General features: G+C 40.3%; 1 protein-coding gene across 2 annotated transcripts in view; it reads left to right on the forward strand.

Moving 5' to 3' along the window:
- The window catches only part of PTCHD1 (patched domain containing 1), a 355,724-nt gene that overhangs the window by 59,373 nt on the left and 273,650 nt on the right, over positions 1-22,701 (forward strand). The window contains exon 2 of one of the 2 annotated variants that reach the window (XM_063955775.1): positions 5,209-5,318. The exons of the other annotated variant lie outside the window; for it this stretch is intronic. Within the exon in view, the coding sequence (XP_063811845.1) occupies positions 5,253-5,318 (66 nt within the window). The 5' untranslated portion in view covers positions 5,209-5,252. The remainder of the gene's footprint in view (positions 1-5,208; positions 5,319-22,701) is intronic. 2 annotated transcript variants of the gene reach the window in all.

Here is a 22,701-nt window from a genome sequence, read left to right on the forward strand (position 1 = left end):
GCAAGAAAGGTAGGGGCTGGGGCATGGTATCTGTTTGGTGGGCAAGAAGCGGAGGGACTTCATAGTAGGTGAGGCAACAAATAACAATAAAGATATTCCTATTATGAATCCAAGTGTACCATTCCCTTCTGCATGTCGATGCGCTGGTACAAAGTTCCCGATTTGCAGTATGTTGCATTTTTCAATTGCGTTTATCAATTTCCAAGTTAGAGAAATGTTTCCAAACCATAGGAATATGTACTTGAGCCTTTAATACATGTCTAATTCATTGTGTAGACTAGAACTTTGCAAACGCATGTGCTAGCTCAGGAACCACTTTATGGTCCAATAGAGATGTATTAAATGTAGCTTGAATGTCATTAATTAGGATTGATTAAACCCTATTGTGTATTCACTGTCAGTATACACTAACTCTTTTTCATATGCTCAGTTAACTGTGAATGTAACTGATATTTAAAGCAATAAAAAATGGCTCAGGATATATGGACAGTTGGGCTGATGGTTGGATTTCGTGTTTTTTCACAGTGACTCTACAAGCACTTACTCAGTCACTTCCCAGTTTACACCTGAAGGGGTGCAGCTGGGTAGTAATGGAGTCATTGTATATAGGTAAAGACTATTCACAGTTGTGTGTATACAGAGATCCATCTATACTGTAAGTGTGCACTGATATGATGATGGCTATGAAACTAAGTGGATGGATAGGGTCGATACCAGTGATGTTTGGTGGGGTGAGGCAGGTGAGGCAGAACCTTTCCTGTCATACGAAAATGCCTGACTTTTGACTATATAAAGTGTATGAAAAATACAAAGAATATATCAGAAATATCTCCTGTGTATTATTCTAATCATTTTTATAGTCAAAACCCTGCAGTAAAAGGTCTATGACAGTTGAGTCATTGCCTTCTGAATCATTTACCTCACTGCACATTCCTGGTCAATACAGTTGTGTAGATGTGTACAAAACTGCATTTAGACAAGCATCCACGTTTTATTCATGCACAAAATGTGGCTGCAATGCAAACAACTCATATTTAACTCTGCATTGCACTCAATGTGAACATTTTAGGAATCAAATGACCTATTTTCACAGCTGCACAGGTCAAGGTGTACACAATAGTGCTGGAACTTTCAGTGAACACAAACATGTAAACTCTCATTATGGAGCTCCACACGATTTTCGGGAGAGTAGGCCAATACAGTATGTCCTATATATCACCCTCCCCATTTGAGGGCCTTATAGCGGCTTCCACACGTTTACTATGACCGATCTGCCCTTGTGTCCAGTCTTACATCACTGATAATTTATTTGCACAGTGAAACAACCAAACTGTTTGACCCACCAGTATTTAACATATACAAACAGAAATAAAACAAATATAAACCAATTAAATTTTTGGGGAACATATGATGTGCTGTAAATATAAATGACAATAATGTTCTTAACCTAAATTCAGAGTATGGACAGTACTCTGAGAAGTTAGAACAAATACGTATTTTTCTAGTGACATAAGGCCTGTCTCTCAGGGTATTATCTGTGGTTTGAACTTTAACTGTCTGAACAAATTATATTATTTCATTAACTACTTTCATACAATGCAACAAATGCACTATGTTGTGATTATGAAATGTCTGAACTGCAGATTTCAGAGACAAATGTTGTGATGTATCATTTGTAAAGATGTTAATATTTTAATGTGGATACAATAGCTTTGCTATTCAGTATATGAATGTGTGGTGGGTAGCATTATAGCCCCTACACACTGGCCAATTGCCGGCCGATGGACGCCCCAGCGGAGGGGAGGGGAAGTGAAGTTTCTTCATTCCCCCGTCACACGGCCCCATAGCCCTGCATGCTAATATGGACGAGATTGTCCATTCTGGCTTGTGTGCATAAACGAGCCGGCACCAGTGATGAACGAGCATAGGGTCGCGCATCGTTCATCATTGGTGCCTACACACAGAAAGATATGAACGATATCGTGTTCATTAATTAACAGGATCGTTCATATCTTTCAGTGTAATTGCCCAGTGTGTAGGGCCCAATAGGTGGTGTGAATAGCACAGTCCATTAAAGACATCCTGATATACACTTCCAGTATGTTGTGTATGCATTGTTTGCATAGAAGAGCAAACTGCACTTTATTTTATCTGGTTCACAAAACCTTTAGGTTTATGTAAAAATAATGGGGGGGGTTTTGGAATTTTTTTTAATGCTACAAGCTGACATACAGTAGATTGTGAAAAACCTTCATGCAGTCCAATTCACTGTCTTGTCTGTGTACTGGTCTGCTATTTTACTTCCTTTATACATAAAAATTAATACATTTCATTATTTTGTTGTCAGCATACACAGCACAGTACCACATACTGTACTTTATTAAAGATCATGGTTTGAGAATGCCAAAAACTGTAGAATTGGTACTAAAACTGGGCTATAACTAGAGTGGTGCAGACGGTGCTTTGCACACAACGTATTTGTGCTGTAGGTGCACCAACAACATCCAACTCGATTATTTGTCTTTGAATGTAGTGATAGCTGCAGTGCTCTTTGCTGTACACATTACAGACGGCAGCACTGATTTAACAGAGTGTATCCCCCCAAGCTCAGCCACTTCTCCTGCTACAGTGAAAAGTGACTTCTGGTATCAGAGACAGCTGTTGATCTGGCACTGTGGCTGTGGGGACAGCAAGAATGTAAATTACCTGTTGGTGCACTGGGTAACACACACATATGCTTTCTTTACAGTGTCTGATGATGTTATAAGGAAATCTATAGCACTAGAAATAATCTGTATTGGAGAAGAATCGCAAATGTATTTCTCTTTTAGGGCTAGAAAACAGGATAAAGATATGACAAATATACATAGGTAACCCATCTCACAAGTTTGGTACTACAAGTAAAGGGATCTGTCATTCATTAGCCCATTATCCAAATAGTTTATAAAACCCACAAAAAAGAACAGGAAACTTTAGCAGCTGCCCAGTAATTTTTGATACACACAGATAGTTCGCAAGTTTATGTTACTGTAGTCACTTTGAGGAGCACAGAGACACACACACACACACACACACACACATAACGAACACACACAGTGGGTGGAAAAGGGGAGAGGAGGAAGTACAAGGAACACTCTTCTGTATAAGGGCTCTTCTGTGGCGTAACATGTATAATGAGCTGAAGGGGGAGTGGAAGAAGAGAAAGAGGAGGAACGCTCTTCTGTGGCTTTTCTGTGGTATAATGTGTATAAGGGGTCTTTCAGTGTGGTGAATGTGTATAAGGGCAGGGCCGAACTGGCCATCTGGCACTTCTGGCAAATACCAGAAGGGCCAATGGGCTGGTGGGCTGGTCGACCGGTCCTGTCATTCAGAGAGCCGGGAAGGCCATGTGTAGTGCAACCTATGGCTCTCTGTTGTAGACGCTCCCCCACCACCCCTACCCATCTCCATGGGAATGGGGGCAGGCCGCAAGTCCACAGTCCCTTGACTTGTGACACACCCCGTATGCTTACCAGGGCCGAATACATGATCGCTGCTTTAAAAATACAGGTATTCTTGCACAAACTCCCACACCTCTGGCTTCTTGCACCCTATTGCATTTACCCCCACATGTCTGAGCAAATATTTTTCACCAAACATAAAGATCAGACTGTCTAGTCTCCAGGTGTATGACTTGTTTACATGCCTCTGTAAAAGTATCTGAATGTGCACAAGTGTGTCACTGTATTAATGGAGTGGCACAGTTCAGTTCGGCTGTACAGTATTTAGCCCAAGCGAGATTGATACCCTATCGTATTGACTGCTATTTGCAATCTATCATGTGTATCCTGTTATTTTCAACAAAGCCTAGGTGTAAATTTACTAAGGTGGGAGTTTTTTTTAGAACTGGTGGTGTCGCCCATAGCAACCAATCATATTATACTTAACATTTATCTAGCTGCCTCTACAAGATAATAGATAGAATCTGATTGGTTGCTCTGGGTAATATCACCAGTTCTAAAAAAAAACTCCCACCTTAGTAAATTGACCCCTTACTCTGGTTTGGATTCAACGTGTGGACTAACCTTGATCACATCTGTTATGCACCTACCAACTTGTAGGCATCTGTCAATAATCCATACTTGTAAGGAATGCCTTTATTCCACTAAACTCCTACCAAATGCTAAATTTTGCTCCTCTAAAAATGCCGGCATCCTGTTCTGTAAACTGTATGTGCATCAGCAGGCACCAGAGTATACTTGGCAGGTGTAGACACACATGTCCTCCAGTGCAGCAAAAGTTTTGTGCTTTGTATTGAGGCTCTCTATGTGTGTAGGTAATATGGCATGTTCACTTTTAAAACGTTATGGTGAATCGCTTCCTGCAGATATTTATCTATATATTTATCTATATACATTTTCCAAAACTAAGGTTCAGATGTGTATTGCACTTACTGAGAAAGATTAATCTGTCAGGGTACCATTTTTCCAAGGAAATGTATTGCAACTTTTAATCCATTCAGAAAACATGGCCCTTGTCTTCATAGTGGCCTCTCTTACTATTGTGTATACTGTAGATGTAAATAATCAATTTGCATTTAGTTTCTATGCACCTTGTTGAAAGTATCCCTTGTATTATTGAGTGATGTTAGGTGTGGTAGTGGGAATAGTTAATGGACTGTACTTTGGAATTCCAATGAGAAGTATTAAGATGTGAACCACTAATCAATAAACGTTCTGGATCTTGCAGAGAGGCTTACAAATTACAAAAATGAAACTTAATTACAGACGTGTGTTTTATTTTATTACACTGCTCTCCATAAGCATCTCATTGAATTAAAAATTATTTTCAGCAAAGGTTAACAGAAAAAAGAAAATGTTATTTTATTGCAGTGCAGGATGTTCTACTGAGTTAATTACAGACACTGCTTTGTACATGATTGAGTTTGTTTTATTTTCAATTTATTTATTTTCCTGTGAATAAATACTGTATAACAGAAATTACCAAAGCTCTTGGATCTTGCAATATGATTTGCCAATTTTTAATATACTTTTTCATTGTTTAAGTTTTTTAATGAACCAAGAAAGTGAACAAGCAACCTTTAAGAACTATGCAGAATATTTGATCCTTTTAATATTATTTTGTAATGCATTATTTGTTGTTACATGATCTAGAATCTGATCATATACTTTAATTTTTACCATCATCTTTTGTATTCTTTTTGTCCAGCACTTGAAGCAAACCACATTTCACGTCATAATGGAATGTAGGTCATGCACATTGGCAAGATATTTAGAAAAGTCAAAGAACAGACAAGAATGAACTGTAGTTTCCAGAAGGTACAGAGATTTGCAAATGTTTACATAATAGACATTGCTGAATTTGTTATATTAGGTTGACAGTGACCATGTCAACATTCATATTGTCAACATGTTAACAATGTCGACACTACTTGTGAGGTATCCCTAACTCCTATTCCTAATGTTGACATTTTCAATCTATCTATAGTTCATATGCTGACATTCTTTCCATGTCAACATTTTATCTTGCAAGTAGATCTTTACCCAGACTCCTCCCATTACCTGAAGCTACTGTATATGATAATGCATATCACAGCTCAGGAAGGCTTTATCTGTCCAGTTGTCTGCTAAAGAACTGAATAGAGGCCTGATTCAGGTCATAACGGATATGCGGTGCATGCCGCAAAGTACCCATGTTCGGTACTTTGGCAATGCGCTGGACCCATACTGCACATATACAGTATAGGTTTGCAACATTGGACACAGACTGACAGCAGACTGTCAGGGATTGAAAGTCTGCTGCCATTTGGGGGGAGGGGGCGGTGATGGCCTCCGTTTCCCAAACAGACGGGCATTGCCAATGTTGTGAGGGAGTGACAAGGCCAGGATCTCTGTTGGCTTCTTTCTAGGTGTAGTATAGTTAAAGGAATGAGTTCTCTTGTGCTCGGAGATGTACGGTTAAATCATTCCCAGCAGCATTTGGCTACAGGTAGCAATCAGGGTCATAGCAGGGCACCTGGATGGGCTGTGGAAGGAAAGTGAGCTTTTTCTGCATCGTAAGGTTTCATTGGATGGTTCTTTTGGCTGCAGGGTGCTATTCCATTCTCCCAGCAAGCCAAGTACAGGTGCCACCAGGGCAGCAGAGGTGCCATCCTCTCAGCATTGTGCCCTGGGTGGTGGCACTGATTGTAAACCCCTAATTAAGGGCCTAGTAGTAGTAGGTACATAGTAGGGTTTATGAAAAAAGTAGTCATTTTATTGTGCAACTCATATCTTCCCCAATTCTGCACAGAAAAGAATAATGGTTTACCAGGTCTGAAACATTATTTATACAATGGAAACTACTGCCCTTAAACAATGTCCTAATGTAACATTATTTGCTGATTTTCATGCCCTCCATTATAATACAATCATGTTTCTTTTTTTAAGACCTGATTTACAGTATACTGGGCAGCCTCAGATGCAGAGAAAAGGATTGCTAGGAGAGACATCACCATCGTGTGTAGAGGTTTTATCATTTTTGCTAAGTACATTTCCATAGTGGCTCTTAAAAGTTGACTACAAACATAATTAGATTTAAACTCAAGAAACTAAGGTGATAAGTGACTTTCTATCACTAAGGCAAAGAAACTATCAATCTAATAACACTGACAATATTGTTTCCATAGAAAACATCATCTACATACAGTAATTATTTTTTATGATTTTGTTTTCTTAGACTATGATTGATTACAAAGAGTCTTAGTCAAGTGTTAGCACACATTTTTGTCTATGTTGAGTTCAAGTAGTCCAAGTTTTTTTTCTTCAAAAGTGGATTTTCTGCAATTTTAATTCATAATTTATAGTTTATATAAAAGAAGACTTACTAATTCCATATTTGTATGGTCCATCTGAGCAGACACTCTTTGCATGGCTTTTTAGGGCCTGATTCTAAGATGAGTAAAGCAAAAAAGAGCATTTAACTTTGTACCTGGATGAATCATGTTGCAATGCAAGGGGTGCAGATAAATTTAGAACATTTTGTATGCAAAGCAAATACTGGCTGCTTTTTGCAGATACAGTAGCCCAAAAATGCTGGACAGCTTACATTTATGTCGGGCACACACTATCCAGTTATCGGGCCACTCAGTTGATAATTGGCTGATTGGCTCAATAATTGGATAGTTTGTATTCAAGAATGTTAGCCGATAAGCTGCTTCAAATGGTTTTGCATCAGTCAGATTGGGAGGTCGGGCTCTGATGTGCTGCACACACTCTCTTGTTCTTGACCTCCTGGTCCTATTAGAGAATTCTGAAGTAAGTTCACACTGAGCAAGACATTGCTCATGTGTACAAGTGCACACTGATCTAATAATTGCTCCGTCAGATGGAAGCATTTAGCAACCACTATCTGATAGTGTGTATCCTGCTGAATACTGCAAATTAGATTTGAATTTGGATACAACCCTCTCAAATCTAAATCTCTCAGCATGTTTTATATCTACCCCATCTGTAGTGCAATATGGTTTTAGCAAGGTGCAGTTACTTGCTCTTTTTTGATTTACTCCCAATTCATAATCAGGCCCTTATTATTGCATTATTATTATATTTTAGACATCCCCATAATTAAACTTTTTCTTATTTTTCTAAAAATATATACCTCTTATCCCTCAATGATGTCACTTATTACTTTAATAACTCATAACAACTAAAGAAAGACAGTGCTTTATACTATTTTTACATTTAAAGTTTTTTAATAACATTGGCTTTTGAGTACATCGTAATTTGCTTTCCATATAATTCAACCTATGATTTTAATGTTTCTGAAAAGAAAAACATTCAGTAAACCTTTTACCTCCTAAATGCGTTTCATCACACTCAGTACTTCATCACTGGGTGGAACATTGGTGACATTTAAATACACTGTCCAATTATGTTTAATTAAACCATTAAAAGTGCATCTGCAACAATAAACAATGCATGTAATGTTCATAGCAATACATATACATTGAATCTTTTCTTAGAAAGTGTCATTCTTATATATAGAAATTTACTGGTATGTATACACCCTAATAAAGTGGCGGCCGCCATATTACAGGTTTCCATCTAGGTAAAATACTTTGAATACCGCACAATTTTGTTGGCAATTCGTACTCTTATTGCATTAATGATCAATCTCATCATACAGGCACCATTTTGAGGTGGTTTTTACCATAAAAATACAGCATACCAAGTCAAACCTATCCAGTTTTGTTACTATTAAATTAAACAATACAGTAAACAATAAAACATTTCAGATAGTGTAATGGTTAGCATTACTGCCTCACAGCACTGAGGTCATGGGTTCCTTTCCCACCTTGGCTCTAACTGTGTGGAGTTTGTATATTCTCCCTGTACTTGCGTGGGTTTCCTCCGGGTACTCCGGTTTCCTCCCACAATCCAAAAATATACTGGTAGGTTAATTGGCTCACTAAAAATTAACTCTAGCATGAATATGTGCGTGTACATGTGGTAGGGAATATAGATTGTAAGCTCCACTGGGGCAGGGACTGATGTGAACGGCCAAGTATTCTCTGTAAAGCGCTGCAGAATATGTGTGCGCTATATAAAATAACTGGTAATAACTGGTGGTAAATATATAAAATAGGATAAATATGAAAAGAAAGTCACTTTCTATATACATTATTTCATAACATATACATAAAACAGATACATAGAACACAAACGATGATATAACTGAGGCATGTATGGATTATTCATTGAACTACTTAATGACTTATCACCAAATAGAACCAAAACAAAAGCTGAAGCTATTTATTATTATAATTATTATTATTACAGGTCCCACAGAACTTAACAATACAGTAACTGAAAAATTAAAACAGAGCACCGGTAACAATTAGCACCCCAGTTTCAGTAGAAAATTCAGCTGAGATGTAAGGAACCAAAGGAACAGTTGGCATACTACTAGAGGTGGGAAGCCATTGGAAGAGATAAACAGTAACGAGCAAGAGGAAATGTACAGACATTCGTTGCATAGGAGAGAGCTGTAATTGAAGTGTCAGAGAAGAGGGTTGTGTGAACAGGAGGGAAGAGGGCCAAGCCAAGTTCCAAAGAGCTCACAATCTTCGGGTAGGGGAGACAGACAGGTGACATGAGGTGCAAACAAGCAATAGGTGGCCTGATGGCAGGAAGTAAGCGCAGCATAGATGGCAAATGCATAAGGCAGTGGGTTAGGAGAATGGTCTTGAGACTAGGTAATGTGGAAGGGTACGCTTTGATGAACAGGTGGGTTTTAGTGCCTGATTGACATTTTGCAAGGTTGGGGAGAGTCTAATAGAGTGTGGCAGCTCATTCCAGTGAAGGGGTCAGCTATGGTAAAATCTTGCATTCGCGCATGGGATGCAGTGACCAAGGTAGAGGGAGATGAGGTTGGAGATAGAGGGAGCAGTGGAGCTAGAGAGGGTCTTGTATGTGAGGGTAAGGAGTTTGAAGAGGATTCTGTAGGGGAATGGGAGCCAATACAGGTTTTGTCGAATGGGAGTGGCAGATCTGGAGCACTGGGAGAGGAAGATAAGTCTAGCTGTGGAGTTGAGAACAGTTTGGAGTGGAGGGAGATGGGAGCATGGGAGGCCAGTGGGGAAAATGTTGCAATAGTTGAGCTGTGAGATGACCAGTGAGTGGATAATAGGTTTAGTTGCACTTTGAGAGAGGAATGGCCTGATCTGAATGATGTTGTATAGCTGGAACTCACAGTACTGAGGTAGAGATTGAACATGGGGGTGAAGGAAAGGGAGGAGTCAAGAGTGATGCCTAAGCTGCGGTGTTGGGGAACAGGGAATATGATGGTTTTGTTAACAGTGATAGAGATATTGGGGGATGGAGACTTTGCATAAGGGAAAGATGATCAGTTTGGTTTTGTCCATGAAGAGCTTCAGGGAGTGCTCAGACATCTAGAAGGAGATGGTGGAAAGGCAGCTGGATAGCCAAGAGGGGACAGAGGGAAAGAGGTCAGGAGAGAAGAGGTATAGTTGCGTATCATCAGCAAAGAGGTGATACTGAAAGCCAAAGGAGCTTATGAGCGCAGACAGGAAAGAGGTTTACAGAGAGAAGAGAAGGGGCCAATGATAAAATCATGTGGGACACAGACGGGGAAGATGGAAGGGGGTGAGGTGGAGACAGATGCTTATACTGAGAAGGAACAGTTAGTAAGGTAAGAGGTGAACCAGGTAAGGACAGTGCTGAGGAGGCCAATGGTATGGAGTGTGTGGAGGAGTAGAGGATGATCTACAGTGTCAAAGGCAGCAGAGAGGTCCAGGAGGATGAGGAGAAGTGACCCCTGGATTTGGTCAAAAGCAGGACATTGGTGACTTTGACAAGGGCAGCTTCACTGGAGTGGGGGGCAAAAGCCAGATTGGATCAAGGATGCAGTTGTCAGAGAGGTTGCTGGTATTCCAGCTGTTTACCAGCCACTCAAGAAGTTTAGAGGTGAATGGGAGAAGTGATATGGGGCAGTAGCTAACAATTGAGGAAGGGTGAAGGTTGTTTTTTTTAAGATTAGATGAGACAAGAGCATGATTGAATGGTGAGGTTAGATAGCGATATGTTGAAGAGGTGAGCAAGGTGGGAGCAGGCAGTGGGAGAGAGGGAGTAGAGGAGGTGGGAAGGGAGAGGGTCCTTGGGGCAGGTAGAGGAGGAAGAGGGATAAGATGAGGGAGTGGATTCCTTGTCTGTGGTGGGGTGGAAGGAAGACAAGGTTGAATGGCTAGAGGGAGAGGATGGTGGGGGCAACAGGGCTGCCGAGTGGAGACAGGAGGAGATTTCATGATGGATTGCTTCAATGTTGGAGCAGAAGAAGGAGGCAAAGTCAGTGACAGTAAGGGAGGATGGGAGGGGAGGAGGGGGGAGGGTGGCGATGGAGAGTGTTGAAAGTATCCAAGAGATTTGGGGGACTGGAGGACTAAGAAGAGATGAGTGATTGGAAAAAGGATTGCATAGCTGGGAGAGGGCACAGCTGTAGTAAGAGAAAAAAAAACTTGAAATAAAGAAAGTCCTCCAGAGAACGAGATTTCCTCCAAAAATGCTCGGCAGAACGAGAGCATTTTTGAAGGAACCTGGTCAGTTTGGAGTGCCAGGTATGATGTTTAGAACGGAAGAGGGGGACAAAAAAGATGGGGGAAACAGAATTGAGTGCGGAGGTGAGAATGGAGTTATAGAAGGAGGCCACTTATTTGGGCAGACCATGGTGGATAGAGGAGAGAGTATCGACGGAGGATAGTACAGTGGGGTCAAGAGACTGGAGATTGTATTAGGTGACGGTGGGTTTTTGGCATGGAGAGGAGAGGAGGCAATGAGAGGGTAAAAGAGAGTAGATGATGGTCATAGAGGGGAAGGGAAAGTTGAAGAAGTCAGATAGATTACACCGGTGGGTGAAGAAAATGTCAAGGGCATGGCCAATACTGTGAATTGAGGTAGCGGTCCTTTGAGATAGGCCAAAGGTGGAAGAGGTGCTGGTTTAGTGCTGTCAATGGAGATGTTGATGTTACTGAGGATGATAAAGGGGAGGTTGGTAGATGACTGCCACATGGGGATGAATGGGGTAGAGGCGGATAGAGTGGACCTCAAAGGTGGAGAGAATGAGCGAGGGTTTAGGTGGGATGATGCGAAAGGTGCAGTTTAGAGAGAGCAGGATGCCCACTCTGCCACCTTGGCAGTTGTCAGGTCTGACAGAATAGGTAAAGGAGAAGCCCCCATAGGAGAGGGCAGCAGGGGAGGAGGAGTCAGTTTTTGTAATGACAAGAAGGTTAAGAGAGTGTAGATGAAGAGGTTGTGGATAGTGAGCAACTTGTTGCAGATTGATCAGCATTCCAGAGTGCACAGGAAAAGGGGCGGGAAGGGACAGGGAAGATGTTGATTAGGTTGGCTGGGTTGTGAGTGCAGGGGTTTTGGTCTGGAACTGGGGGTGGGTTGAGAGCTAACAGAGTGCATTGGTATAGGACAGGGTCTAGGAGCAATAGCTCTGGTACAGTGCAGACAGGACTTTGTGGGGAATAACAGCAAACTGAATTTGAGACACAGTAGATAGTGATATTTTGAAGAATAGAAAGGAATGGTTGTGATCATTGAGATTTCCATACAGAGTTCAGTAAAGGGTGTACAGGTTGTGCACTCAACAGGTGTTAGAGGTGGTGATTTATTTAACTCACTATTGTATGTTGATAGCAGTATGGTTGTTTGCAGGTTGTCCTTTTGTTTTTCTGCTGTTTATCTCCAGTCTATCTCCGTAATTCATATTAATGTTTTATCACACTTTACACTAACAAACTTCACAGCCTAACACGACTTCACAGTCTAGACTATTCTGATTAAATTTAAAGAAGTCTCTATACCTAACCTAATTTATTAAAAATGGGGTTACATCGCAGCTCTCATTGAGACCTATAGGGGCTAATGTATTTTGTTTGTGTATCCAAAAAGACTCCCTCCTTAAAAGTTTTTTTTTTAATATCTCCTTTCCTTTCATCTTTTATAGTATGCACTCTCACTTTAAAGGAAAAATTATCCAATTTTGAATTCTGACCATTTGAAAAAATTGTCTTTGTTTGCTTTGTTTTTCTACTTTATTTAGAATGTTGTGCATATGTTCTAACATGCACAATTTCAATTGTCTCTTTGGGTTGCCAATATATTTTTTACTGCATTGGCACTCTATCATATATAGGACAAATGTAGTCCTTAGATATACTAAGCCTTGGAGAGAGATAAAGTACCAGCCAATCAGCTCCTGTCATGTTACAGGCTGTTTGAAAAAATGGCAGTAAGGAGATGGTTGGCTAGTACTTCATCTCTCTCCAAGGCTTAGTAAGTAGACCCTTTGATATTTTATACTCCTTGGAGTTTTTAGCTTCTCTGAAACCTATCCTATCTTTCTTACAAAATTGGCAGTCTTTGCAATGATTGCATTGATAAAAACCTATGGACATTGAAATCCAGTTCACTAATGGTTTAACTGCAGTAAGGAGACCAAGGGCCAAAGAACTTTTTAAGGCTCTCACATTTAAAAAAAAAAAAAAAGGATCTGGTGTACTTACTGTATATGTGGAGGACGTGCACAGTAAATGGCTTTTTCTTGGAGACAATTTGTATAGTAGCTAAGCTGTTTTGTATACTGAATAATCTTGTGGAGTGCAGTGGAGTTTGTAAGAATTAAGCTGTTTTGCCTGAGAGACTTGACAGCCAGTCAGACTGGAATATTGAATTTTATTGCAAAAAATAATAGGAAGATTGTAATGTTCACTGCAACTTTATTCCTTTTTATTTATTGGATTAAAAGTACATGAACTGGCAATATTAACTTAAGGTACCTAAAAGGACAAAAAAGGATAGGTGTGGATACTAATATAGAGTAATCTACTTTGTATTTGTCTAATGGATACAAATAGAATTTTGTGCAAATGTATAGTATTATTGTTATTTTAGGACATTACTTGTTTTCTATGATTTTTGTTACAAGGCTGCTTGGAGAACTCACTTTTTTATAACAAATGGTCTCATTCTTTCTTCTCTTGAGCCTCCCCCAATATTTTAAATGTGTAACAGTTCTCTTTACAATAGCATTGGAGCTTGGCATAGTGTTAATTGTTAGGTGAAGGTATGTACTATAACTGAAGGTACAGTAAGGTATGTGGGGGTGTATAAGTCTCTTAGTTTCAGAATTAAGTACCTAAGTTTTATCATATGAGTAGTCTGTACAAAGAAATAGCATAAAACAGCACTTTTTTCTGAAAAGCCATAACATTAGGTCCAAGGGAAGGGTATGCATTTTGATTCAGTATGATTTCCCAACAATCAGGATCCCAGCGGTCAAAATACCCACACCAGAATCTCGACACTAAAAATCCCGACATCAGGCGCAGTGCGTCCCCTCATGGGCTTGCTGCACTCTCCTCGATTTTGGCTGGAAATACTATCACTGGAATCCCAAAATCAAAATCCCGACATTGGGGTTTATTTGCTAATATTCGTGTTTTTGCCATTTTGAAGGGTGTTTGATCTCGAATGTTATCGGGTGCATTTTACTGCAACTTTTTGAATCCTGATACGGTCATTCACTAAGCTGCCGAGTTTTGCACATTCGTTTTTTCCGATGTCGATGTGATTCGTAATATCAGGCAGTGTTTTACGGGAGTGATGAGTAAAACTCTGCCTGACAAAACACAAGGAATCCCGGCCGGATCTGTAAGATCCATGCAGGGCTTCATTGTGTACCTTAAAAAGTTCATTAAAGTCTTAAAAAAGTTAGAAAAAATTGCGTGGGGTCCCCCCTCCTAAGCATAACCAGCCTCGGGCTCTTTGAGCCGGTACTGGTTGTCAAAATATGGGGGGAAAAATGACAGGGGTTCCCCCATATTTAATCAACCAGCACTGGGCTCTGCGCCTGGTCCTGGTTCCAAAAATACGGGGACAAAAAGCGTAGGGGTCCCCCGTATTTTTGAAACCAGCACCGGGCTCCACTAGCTGGGGAGATAATGCCACAGCCGGGGGACACTTTGATATCGGTCCCTGCGGCCATGCCATTAAAACCCCAACTAGTCACCCCTAGCCGGGGTACCCTGGAGGAGTGGGGACCCCTTCAATCAAGGGGTCCCCCCTCCAGCCACCCAAGGGCCAGGGGTGAAGCCCGAGGCTGTACCCTCCATCCAAGGGTGGCAGATGGGGGGCTGATAGCCTTGTTTACAAAATGTGAATATTGTTTTTAGTAGCAGTACTCCAAGTCCCAGCAAGCCTCCCCGCAAGCTGGTACTTGGAGAACCACAAGTACCAGCATGCGGTGGAAAACCGGGCCCGCTGGTACCAGTAGTACTACTACTAAAAAAATACCCCCAAAAAACAGGACACACACACCGTGACAGTACAACTTTATTACAGACATGCACACCAACATACACACATACTTACCTATGTTCCCACGAGGCTCGGTCCTCTTCTCCATGTAGAATCCTAGGGGTACCTGTGAAAAAAATTATACTCACATAATCCAGTGTACCTTTTGTTCTTTGTATAATCCACGTACTTGGCAAAATAATAAAACGGAAACCCGACCACGCACTGAAAGGGGCCCCATGTTTACACATGGGACCCCTTTCCCTGACTGCCAGGACCCCCCCTGACTCCTGTCAAAGAGGGTCTCTTCAGCCAATCAGGGAGCGCCACGTCGTGGCACTCTCCTGATTGGCTGTGTGCTCCTGTAGTGTCTGTCAGGCAGCACACGGCACAGATACAATGTTGCGCCTATGCTCTCCATTGTAGCCAATGGTGGGAACTTTGCGGTCAGCGGTGAGGTTACTTTCGGTCAACCGCTGACCACAAAGTTCCCACCATTGGCTACAATGGAGTGCATAGGCGCTACATTGTATCTGTGCCGTGTGCTGCCTGACAGACACTACAGGAGCACACAGCCAATCAGGAGAGTGCCACGACGTGGCGCTTCCTGATTGGCTGAAGGGACCCTCTTTGACAGGAGTCAGGGGGGGTCCTGGCAGTCGGGGAAAGGGGTCCCATGTGTAATCATGGGGCCCCTTTCAGTGCGTGGTCGGGTTTCCGTTTTATTATTTTGCCAAGTACGTGGATTATACAAAGAACAGAAGGTACACTGGATTATGTGAGTATAATTTTTTTCAAACCTGACAAAAAGGAAATGCCTAGACACAGAGTCATCAGAAGAAGAACTAGAGGCGGAAAAAGGAAGACAAAAACAAAGAAAAACAAACACAGAAAAATCCACCAAGAAGAAGAAGAAGAATCCATAGGTATATACAACCTGAGCAAACACAAACTGACGAACACACAAAGGAATGTTCTGAGAAAGGGCCTAAAATTTGCACCTTCTAACAAATTCAACAAATTTCAATCATTTATAGACCTACACTGGTTCATGAGGAAACTCACTCTGAAGAAATTCTTCAAAAGAAATAAGAAAGCTCAAGAAGAATCAGACACCAGCCAACCACATATGGATAAATACAAACATACACACCTAAAAGAAAAATCGAAATTTTATCCAAAACACATAAAGGGACCATTCCTCGAAGCATTTGAGAAATCCGTGGAACGAGACATTGAGAATCTGAACATTCAAGGAAACAAAGAAACATTGAACCTAACTAAGGAAGAGAGGAAAGGACTTAAAGAATTGAAAGACAATAAACAAATAATAATAAAACCTGCAGACAAGGGAGGAGGAGTAGTAATTTTGGACAAAGACAAATATCACCAAGAAGCAATGAGACTACTGGCAGATAAAGAGACATATGAGGAACTTCCAAGAAACCCTATCGAAGGATATAAGAAAGAATATAACCTGCTCATCAAAACAGGAACCACAAAAGGGATTCTAAACAAGAAAGAAACAACATTTCTCCAACAGACAAACCCCAGAACACCGGTTTTCTACTTCCTACCCAAGATCCACAAAGACGTCACGAACCCACCAGGAAGACCGATAGTCTCAGGAATTGGATCACTAACCACACATCTGTCAGAATATATAGACAAAATATTACAGCCCATAGCGACATCACAAAAAAGCTACCTCAGAGACACTACACAAATACTGAAGCTACTGGATGAAATACATTGGAATGAAAATTTCACCCTAGTAACATACGATGTGAAAGCACTTTACACATGCATAGATCACCAAGATGGATGTAAAGCCATAGAACAGACCTTGGAAGAGCAAGCAGACTTACCAGCAGATCAAATCAACTTTATTATAGAAGGCATCAGATTCATCCTTAGCCATAACACATTTTGGTACAATAACACCCACTATAGACAGGTCCGCGGAACCGCTATCTGCACGAAATTCGCGCCAAGTTACGCGAACCTGTTTATGTCACAGTGGGAAGAAGACTACATTTGGAAGAACAACCCTTCTCTGGAGCGCATAGCACTGTGGAAACGCTACATCGACGACATCATAGTCATTTGGAAAGGAACACCAAACGAACTCATGGAATTCACCAACTACATCAACACCAATAGCCTGAATCTTGAATTCACAGGAACATACAGCAACAAAACTATCAACTTCTTGGATCTAACCATCTATATTGAAAATAAAGAGATACACACCAAAACCTTCATCAAATCGGTTGACTGCAACAACTACATACCAGCCACCAGCAATCACCACAACAATTGGCTAAAAAGAATCCCTGGGGGACAGTTCAAGAGGATAAAAAGGAATTGTTCAAATAATGAAACCTTTGAAGAACAAACCAGAACTCTAAAAGAAAAATTCATTGAAAGAAGTTACAATAAAGAGACTGTCCAGAAATCAATAGAAATGGCGAGAGGAACCAAAAGAGAAGACTTACTCAAATACAAAGAAAAGAACTCAGAAGAATTCAAAGAAACAACATTCATCACAACTTACAATAGCCAGTACAGGCATCTGGAGAAAATAATCAAAAGGAACTGGTCCATCCTTAAGAAAGATGAAGAAATTCAAGAATTCCTAAAAGACCGACCAAAAATAATATATAGAAAAGCACCGAACATCAAACAAGAACTAGTATCAAGTTACATATCAGAAAACAAGAATGCAGAAACAACTTGGCTCAAAGATACCTCACCAGGGTTCTACTACTGCACAAAATGCAAAGCATGTAAAACATGCAATACAAGAAGCACAAAACCTATAACAACTTTCACGTCAAACACAAACAAGAAAACATTCAAAATAAAAGAAAAAATCACTTGCGACACAAAAGGAATCATCTATTTACTGACATGCCCGTGTAATCTACAATACATAGGACGAACAGCAAGGAGCCTAAAAATAAGAATAGGGGAACACCTCAGGAACATCGAAAAAGAAATAGAAACCCACAGCGTTCCAGACCACTTTAGGAAAGTTCATAAACATGATGGAAAACTTCTCAATTTTATAGCAATCAAAAAGGTAAAAATGCCCTGGAGAGGAGGAGACTACATCAAGATCATGTCCAAGGAAGAGACGAAATGGATATACAATATGCAAACCCTAGCCCCAAAAGGGCTCAACATTGACTTTGAACTCAACAGTTTCCTGGGAGACTGACCGGCTCTGTGGGCGCCCAGCCAAGAAATTGTGTCCTCACTGCCAGGAATAGCCACATGCTTCTGATACTGTCATACCACCCACACACCACCCAATTCCGTTCCGAACTTGGAAGTTAAATTGAGTGGGCCTAGCGAGTAAGAAATGGGGGACCATTTCCGAAACCTAGGTACAGTATCATTAGCGGGGCACACCTAGGCAGTGGAAATGACGCGAAGAATTGGTAGGGATGCCTAGAGAGTGGGAATTGGTTAAACCAGGAAAATAAAACCTAAAAATTAAAAAAATGGAAGAAAGAAAGAGACAAAGGAAAAAAGAGAAGAGAAAGAAACGAGGAAAGGAAAAACAACAATAGGCAATACACATAATAATACAATAACACATAGATGTATAACACAAAATAACCCATACGAACATAAGCATCTGAATGCAGATCTTCCAAATAACACAACAGAAACAATGCCAAGCCACCATCAAACAACCATATACCCAATTTTCCCTTTATTTTTCACCATCATTCATCATTTTTTCTAAACATTTTCAATATCTTCATACTTTACTTAGTGTCATTTCTATTTTCTCACCACCATTATCATTATTTACCTTCCACTTACCCTCATCCCATGTTTTATTTCAACTTCATCATTTTACCATCTTTATTTTCATTTCATTTTTATTTTCATGTTATTATTATCATTATTATCATTTTTAATTTTATTTTCATATTTATTTTTATTTTTATTATTTTTACTTTTATTATTTTTATTTTATTTTCCCTATCAACACACAGAAAAGATACCTCTGTCAATAACATGAGAAACACCGAACACCTAAAGGAGAGAAACACCTACAGATGCGGTTTAAAATAATGACACCTTTTATTTGTTTATTTACAACACATATCTTATATATTATGTCATTAGTTAGAAAGACTGCAACTGTCCATATTTATATTTTCATTTCAACTCTCATGTATATTTTAAATATCAGTGTCAAAAATAATACAAATGCCCAAATAACTTTGAATCAATGGACCCAGAACGGAAGAACTTTATTTGACTGACAGCTGAACCAGCCAATTAATTGAGACTGGACACTACAAGAAGGAAACCCGAAGGACACGATAACACACAGTCCCTAACGAAGCACGGCATCCACAGCCAAATGAAACGCATTGGACCACGCCCCCTTGACACCCGCCTTAGATCCGGAGATCCTGACCCCCGTGGGAGACACCGGCCGCTCAAGCTCCACGAAGATCAGCACTGCAGGCGCCTGCAGCACAAATCGCGGCTCCGGAGAAAAAAGACACACACGACCCGCCACCGCTCGGAACTGAGCACACCAGTCCCGTAGGGGACGAAGATATGTGAGTTTCTCTGCATCAGCTAAATACAAACACCAAAAAGGAATCATTCTTTGTATGAGACAGGAACGGTATTACAGCAATCCTAGGAACGGAGAGACAGCTCTCCCCTCTCCTCTTTTAACGAGACTGTGCATGCATTATAAAGAACTTTAGCAGAGAAACATTCCAGCAACAGTATCCATCTACTTTTGAACACTGTGTCAGAAATGTATCAACCTCTATCTGTTGCAAACTTTTTGTAAACAATGCCAAAGAAATCACAGTTGCATGGTGTTCACAGTTTTTAAAGCCGTCCCACATGCAACTGAGATTAATTACACTCTCTAATTATACTCTCTATCTATGTATATTTACCATGAATATCTTCAATAAGCAGTTTTAAATAGCATCAGATCTAAACAACCATTTTCGATAATACGGATTATATTAATGTCTTTTTAATATTGTTAATATTGTTTTTCTAATACTGCTGTTTTGCACACTCATTTTTATAATTTTTATATATTTTCTCAAAAAATAAAAACATTCTTTTTTATACATAAAAACACCACTGGAGTTTTTCACTATCTAAAACCTATCCAGTAGCGCCAGAGGTTCCCCTTTCCTTTTTTCTCTCTGTCAAAATAAGGAATACTCGAAAAGAATTCCTACCCCTGGAACCTAGGCTGCACGGACAGAACCACTTCACACACACAGAACATCTATTGGAGGGAGCGCAGAACACACCCCCACCTGTATAAAACGAGCCTTTCCCATAGATAACCATGCACAGATCTCACTGATCCGTGCATGGTTATCCAAACTCGACTGGAAAAAGCAGGTCTATTTTATTACTGCTTTTTTTAACTAATCGAAAAAAAACAGACCCGCACTTGAGCACTCAGAAACTAGCACCCAAATACGAATGAATAGTGAATGCCCGTATTCTATGAAATAACAGCCGCGTTTGACCAATGGTCTATTCATTCGTATTTCTGAACGTTGTCATTCAAACCATTACGAATAGTCCAAACACTGCCGAGATTGGTGCTTAGTGAATTCCCGGATTGGGACTTAGAAAAAAAAACACAAATCGGCCAAACTTGGATTTTTAGTAAATACTGGCCATTGAGTGCAGTGTGTCCCCTTGTGGGCTCACTGCACTTGCCACGCTTCGAGCTCGGTGGCGAGCTTCACACTATTATGTTCCCAGGGCAGATAATATAGATGAGAAGACAGTTGGACATTGGGAAAGAGCCATTGATGAGCTGTTAGAAATAGAATGAGTCAACAGCTGACAGGAAGATAATCTGCCCACTAAAGAAATGTTTTATCAGTAACACACCTTTTGAAGAATTCAATTTATTATTTTTTATTATATAATAATAATAATTATTATTGTTATTATTATTATTATTATTATTATTATTATATTTTATTTGTATAGAGCCAAAATAAAACTAACAGGAAAAAACACATCAAAAATACATTGCACAACAGTGAACAGTACAAAGCATAAACATACATAGTGTGTGCAAATACATGTGCTTAGGGCAGACTAGATGGACTAAGTTGTTCTTATCTGCCATCAAAATTCTATGAAGCTATGATTCTAGAAATATTGCAAAAAAAAACACAGATGAGGAGTTATAAGTACTAAGAAAAGAGAAGGGCAATTTGCTGTAGCCAGAGTCAGCAGGTGTAGTGTGTGAGTTGAAGGGGAAGGAATCACAGATCTTCAATCATATGGGCACACAGATAGTGCCATAGTGACTGACATGGTGAAGGAGACAAAAGAAAAAGAGCCTGGTGGTAGTAGGATAATGCAATGGAAGGAACATTAGTGAATACGATCCTGTCATACAGCTTACTATACATTCTAAAAAGAGGGGTGGGGGATGAAATGTGAGAAAGAGTGTGAGAGTGAAGAAGGCATTAAACGTTAGGGCTGGTAGGCTTTAGTGAAAATGTGGATCTTCAGGGAAGGAATAAAGGTATATCTTCAGGAAAAGAATAAAGGAGTCCAGTGCAGCAAGATAAATCTTGTAGATGGTCAAAAGGAATACTGTTAATGGACAGAGATGAGGTTGGAGATGAATGATTAAGGACTTTATAAGTATGGTTGAGAAGTTTTATCTTGATTCTGAGGGTGTAGGATTTTGCATATGGTGAAGGTAGTTGTAAAGCAGTGAGAAAGAATGATGAGAAGAACAGATTGAAGAGGGGAGAGGCAGGAAGGAGAAGGCTAAAGTTGTCAAGACGGAAGATGATTAGTGCAAGAAAAAGTGGCATGATTTGAGAGATGGCTTGAATATAGGGATGGAGTACAGTATTTCAATTGAGAATTACAGGCATCAGACATAAACACAGAATGGAGGTTGATACTGAGGGGGTGGTGGCCTAATTCTTGATGGAGGGAAAACGTGTTTACTTTTCACATGTTTAGTTTCACAAAGTGCTTGGTCATCCAGCATGAGATTGAAGAAAGGCATGATAAAAGTATGCAGAATTCAGCCCCATTGGTAGAGTAGTTGTAGAGGGTGGCCTACCCAGAGTGGGGTGAAAAAGCTGCAATAAGAGGCTGGAAGGAGAAAACGGCATCATGAATGTCTTTGATTTTGGTAGTGAAGTTAGTGTCTAAATCATGGGCAAGGAGGGAGGGTGTGAGGCAGGCAGGAGAGGTTCTGGGTGGCAGAGGAGGAAGTTGAAAGTGGCATAGTGGGTTGGAGATAAGAGATTTCAAATATGACTGTTTAGCAAGAGGTTGGTGGAGCTGTAGCTGGAACGCATGAATTTGAAGAAAAGGTAATCAGCTTGAGTGCATGACTTCCCTCAGATAAATTTAGCCTTGTGGATACATTTCTGGATGTAATGAGTGAGTTTTGAAAACCAGTGTTATAGTGTGGAGTGACAGAGTCTGAGGGTGACAGCTGGAGTAGAGAAGTCAAGGGCAGAGAAAAGGGTGTGACTGAGTGGGAAATTTTGGAGATGGGAGAGAAGATGGTGTCTTCAGGGAGGATGAAAGTGGAAAGGGTAGAGGGCATCACTGTTGTGCTTGGTGAGAGCAAACTTATAAGAAGGGAGAAGTGACAGAGGGAGGGAAAAGAAAGAAGATAGGGGTCAGAAACAGTGAGTATGGCAGAGAGCTCACAGAGATGTGAGAAATCTAAGTCAAGCTAGTGACTGTTGAAGTGGGTGGAGATCAATTGGGTGAAGTCAAAAGAACCAGTGGCATCTATAAGGTTGTCATGTGGCAAATTGAAGTCACA

The sequence above is a fragment of the Pseudophryne corroboree genome, chromosome 2 (genome assembly GCF_028390025.1).
Source record: "Pseudophryne corroboree isolate aPseCor3 chromosome 2, aPseCor3.hap2, whole genome shotgun sequence".
Classification (NCBI taxonomy): Eukaryota; Metazoa; Chordata; class Amphibia; order Anura; family Myobatrachidae; genus Pseudophryne; species Pseudophryne corroboree.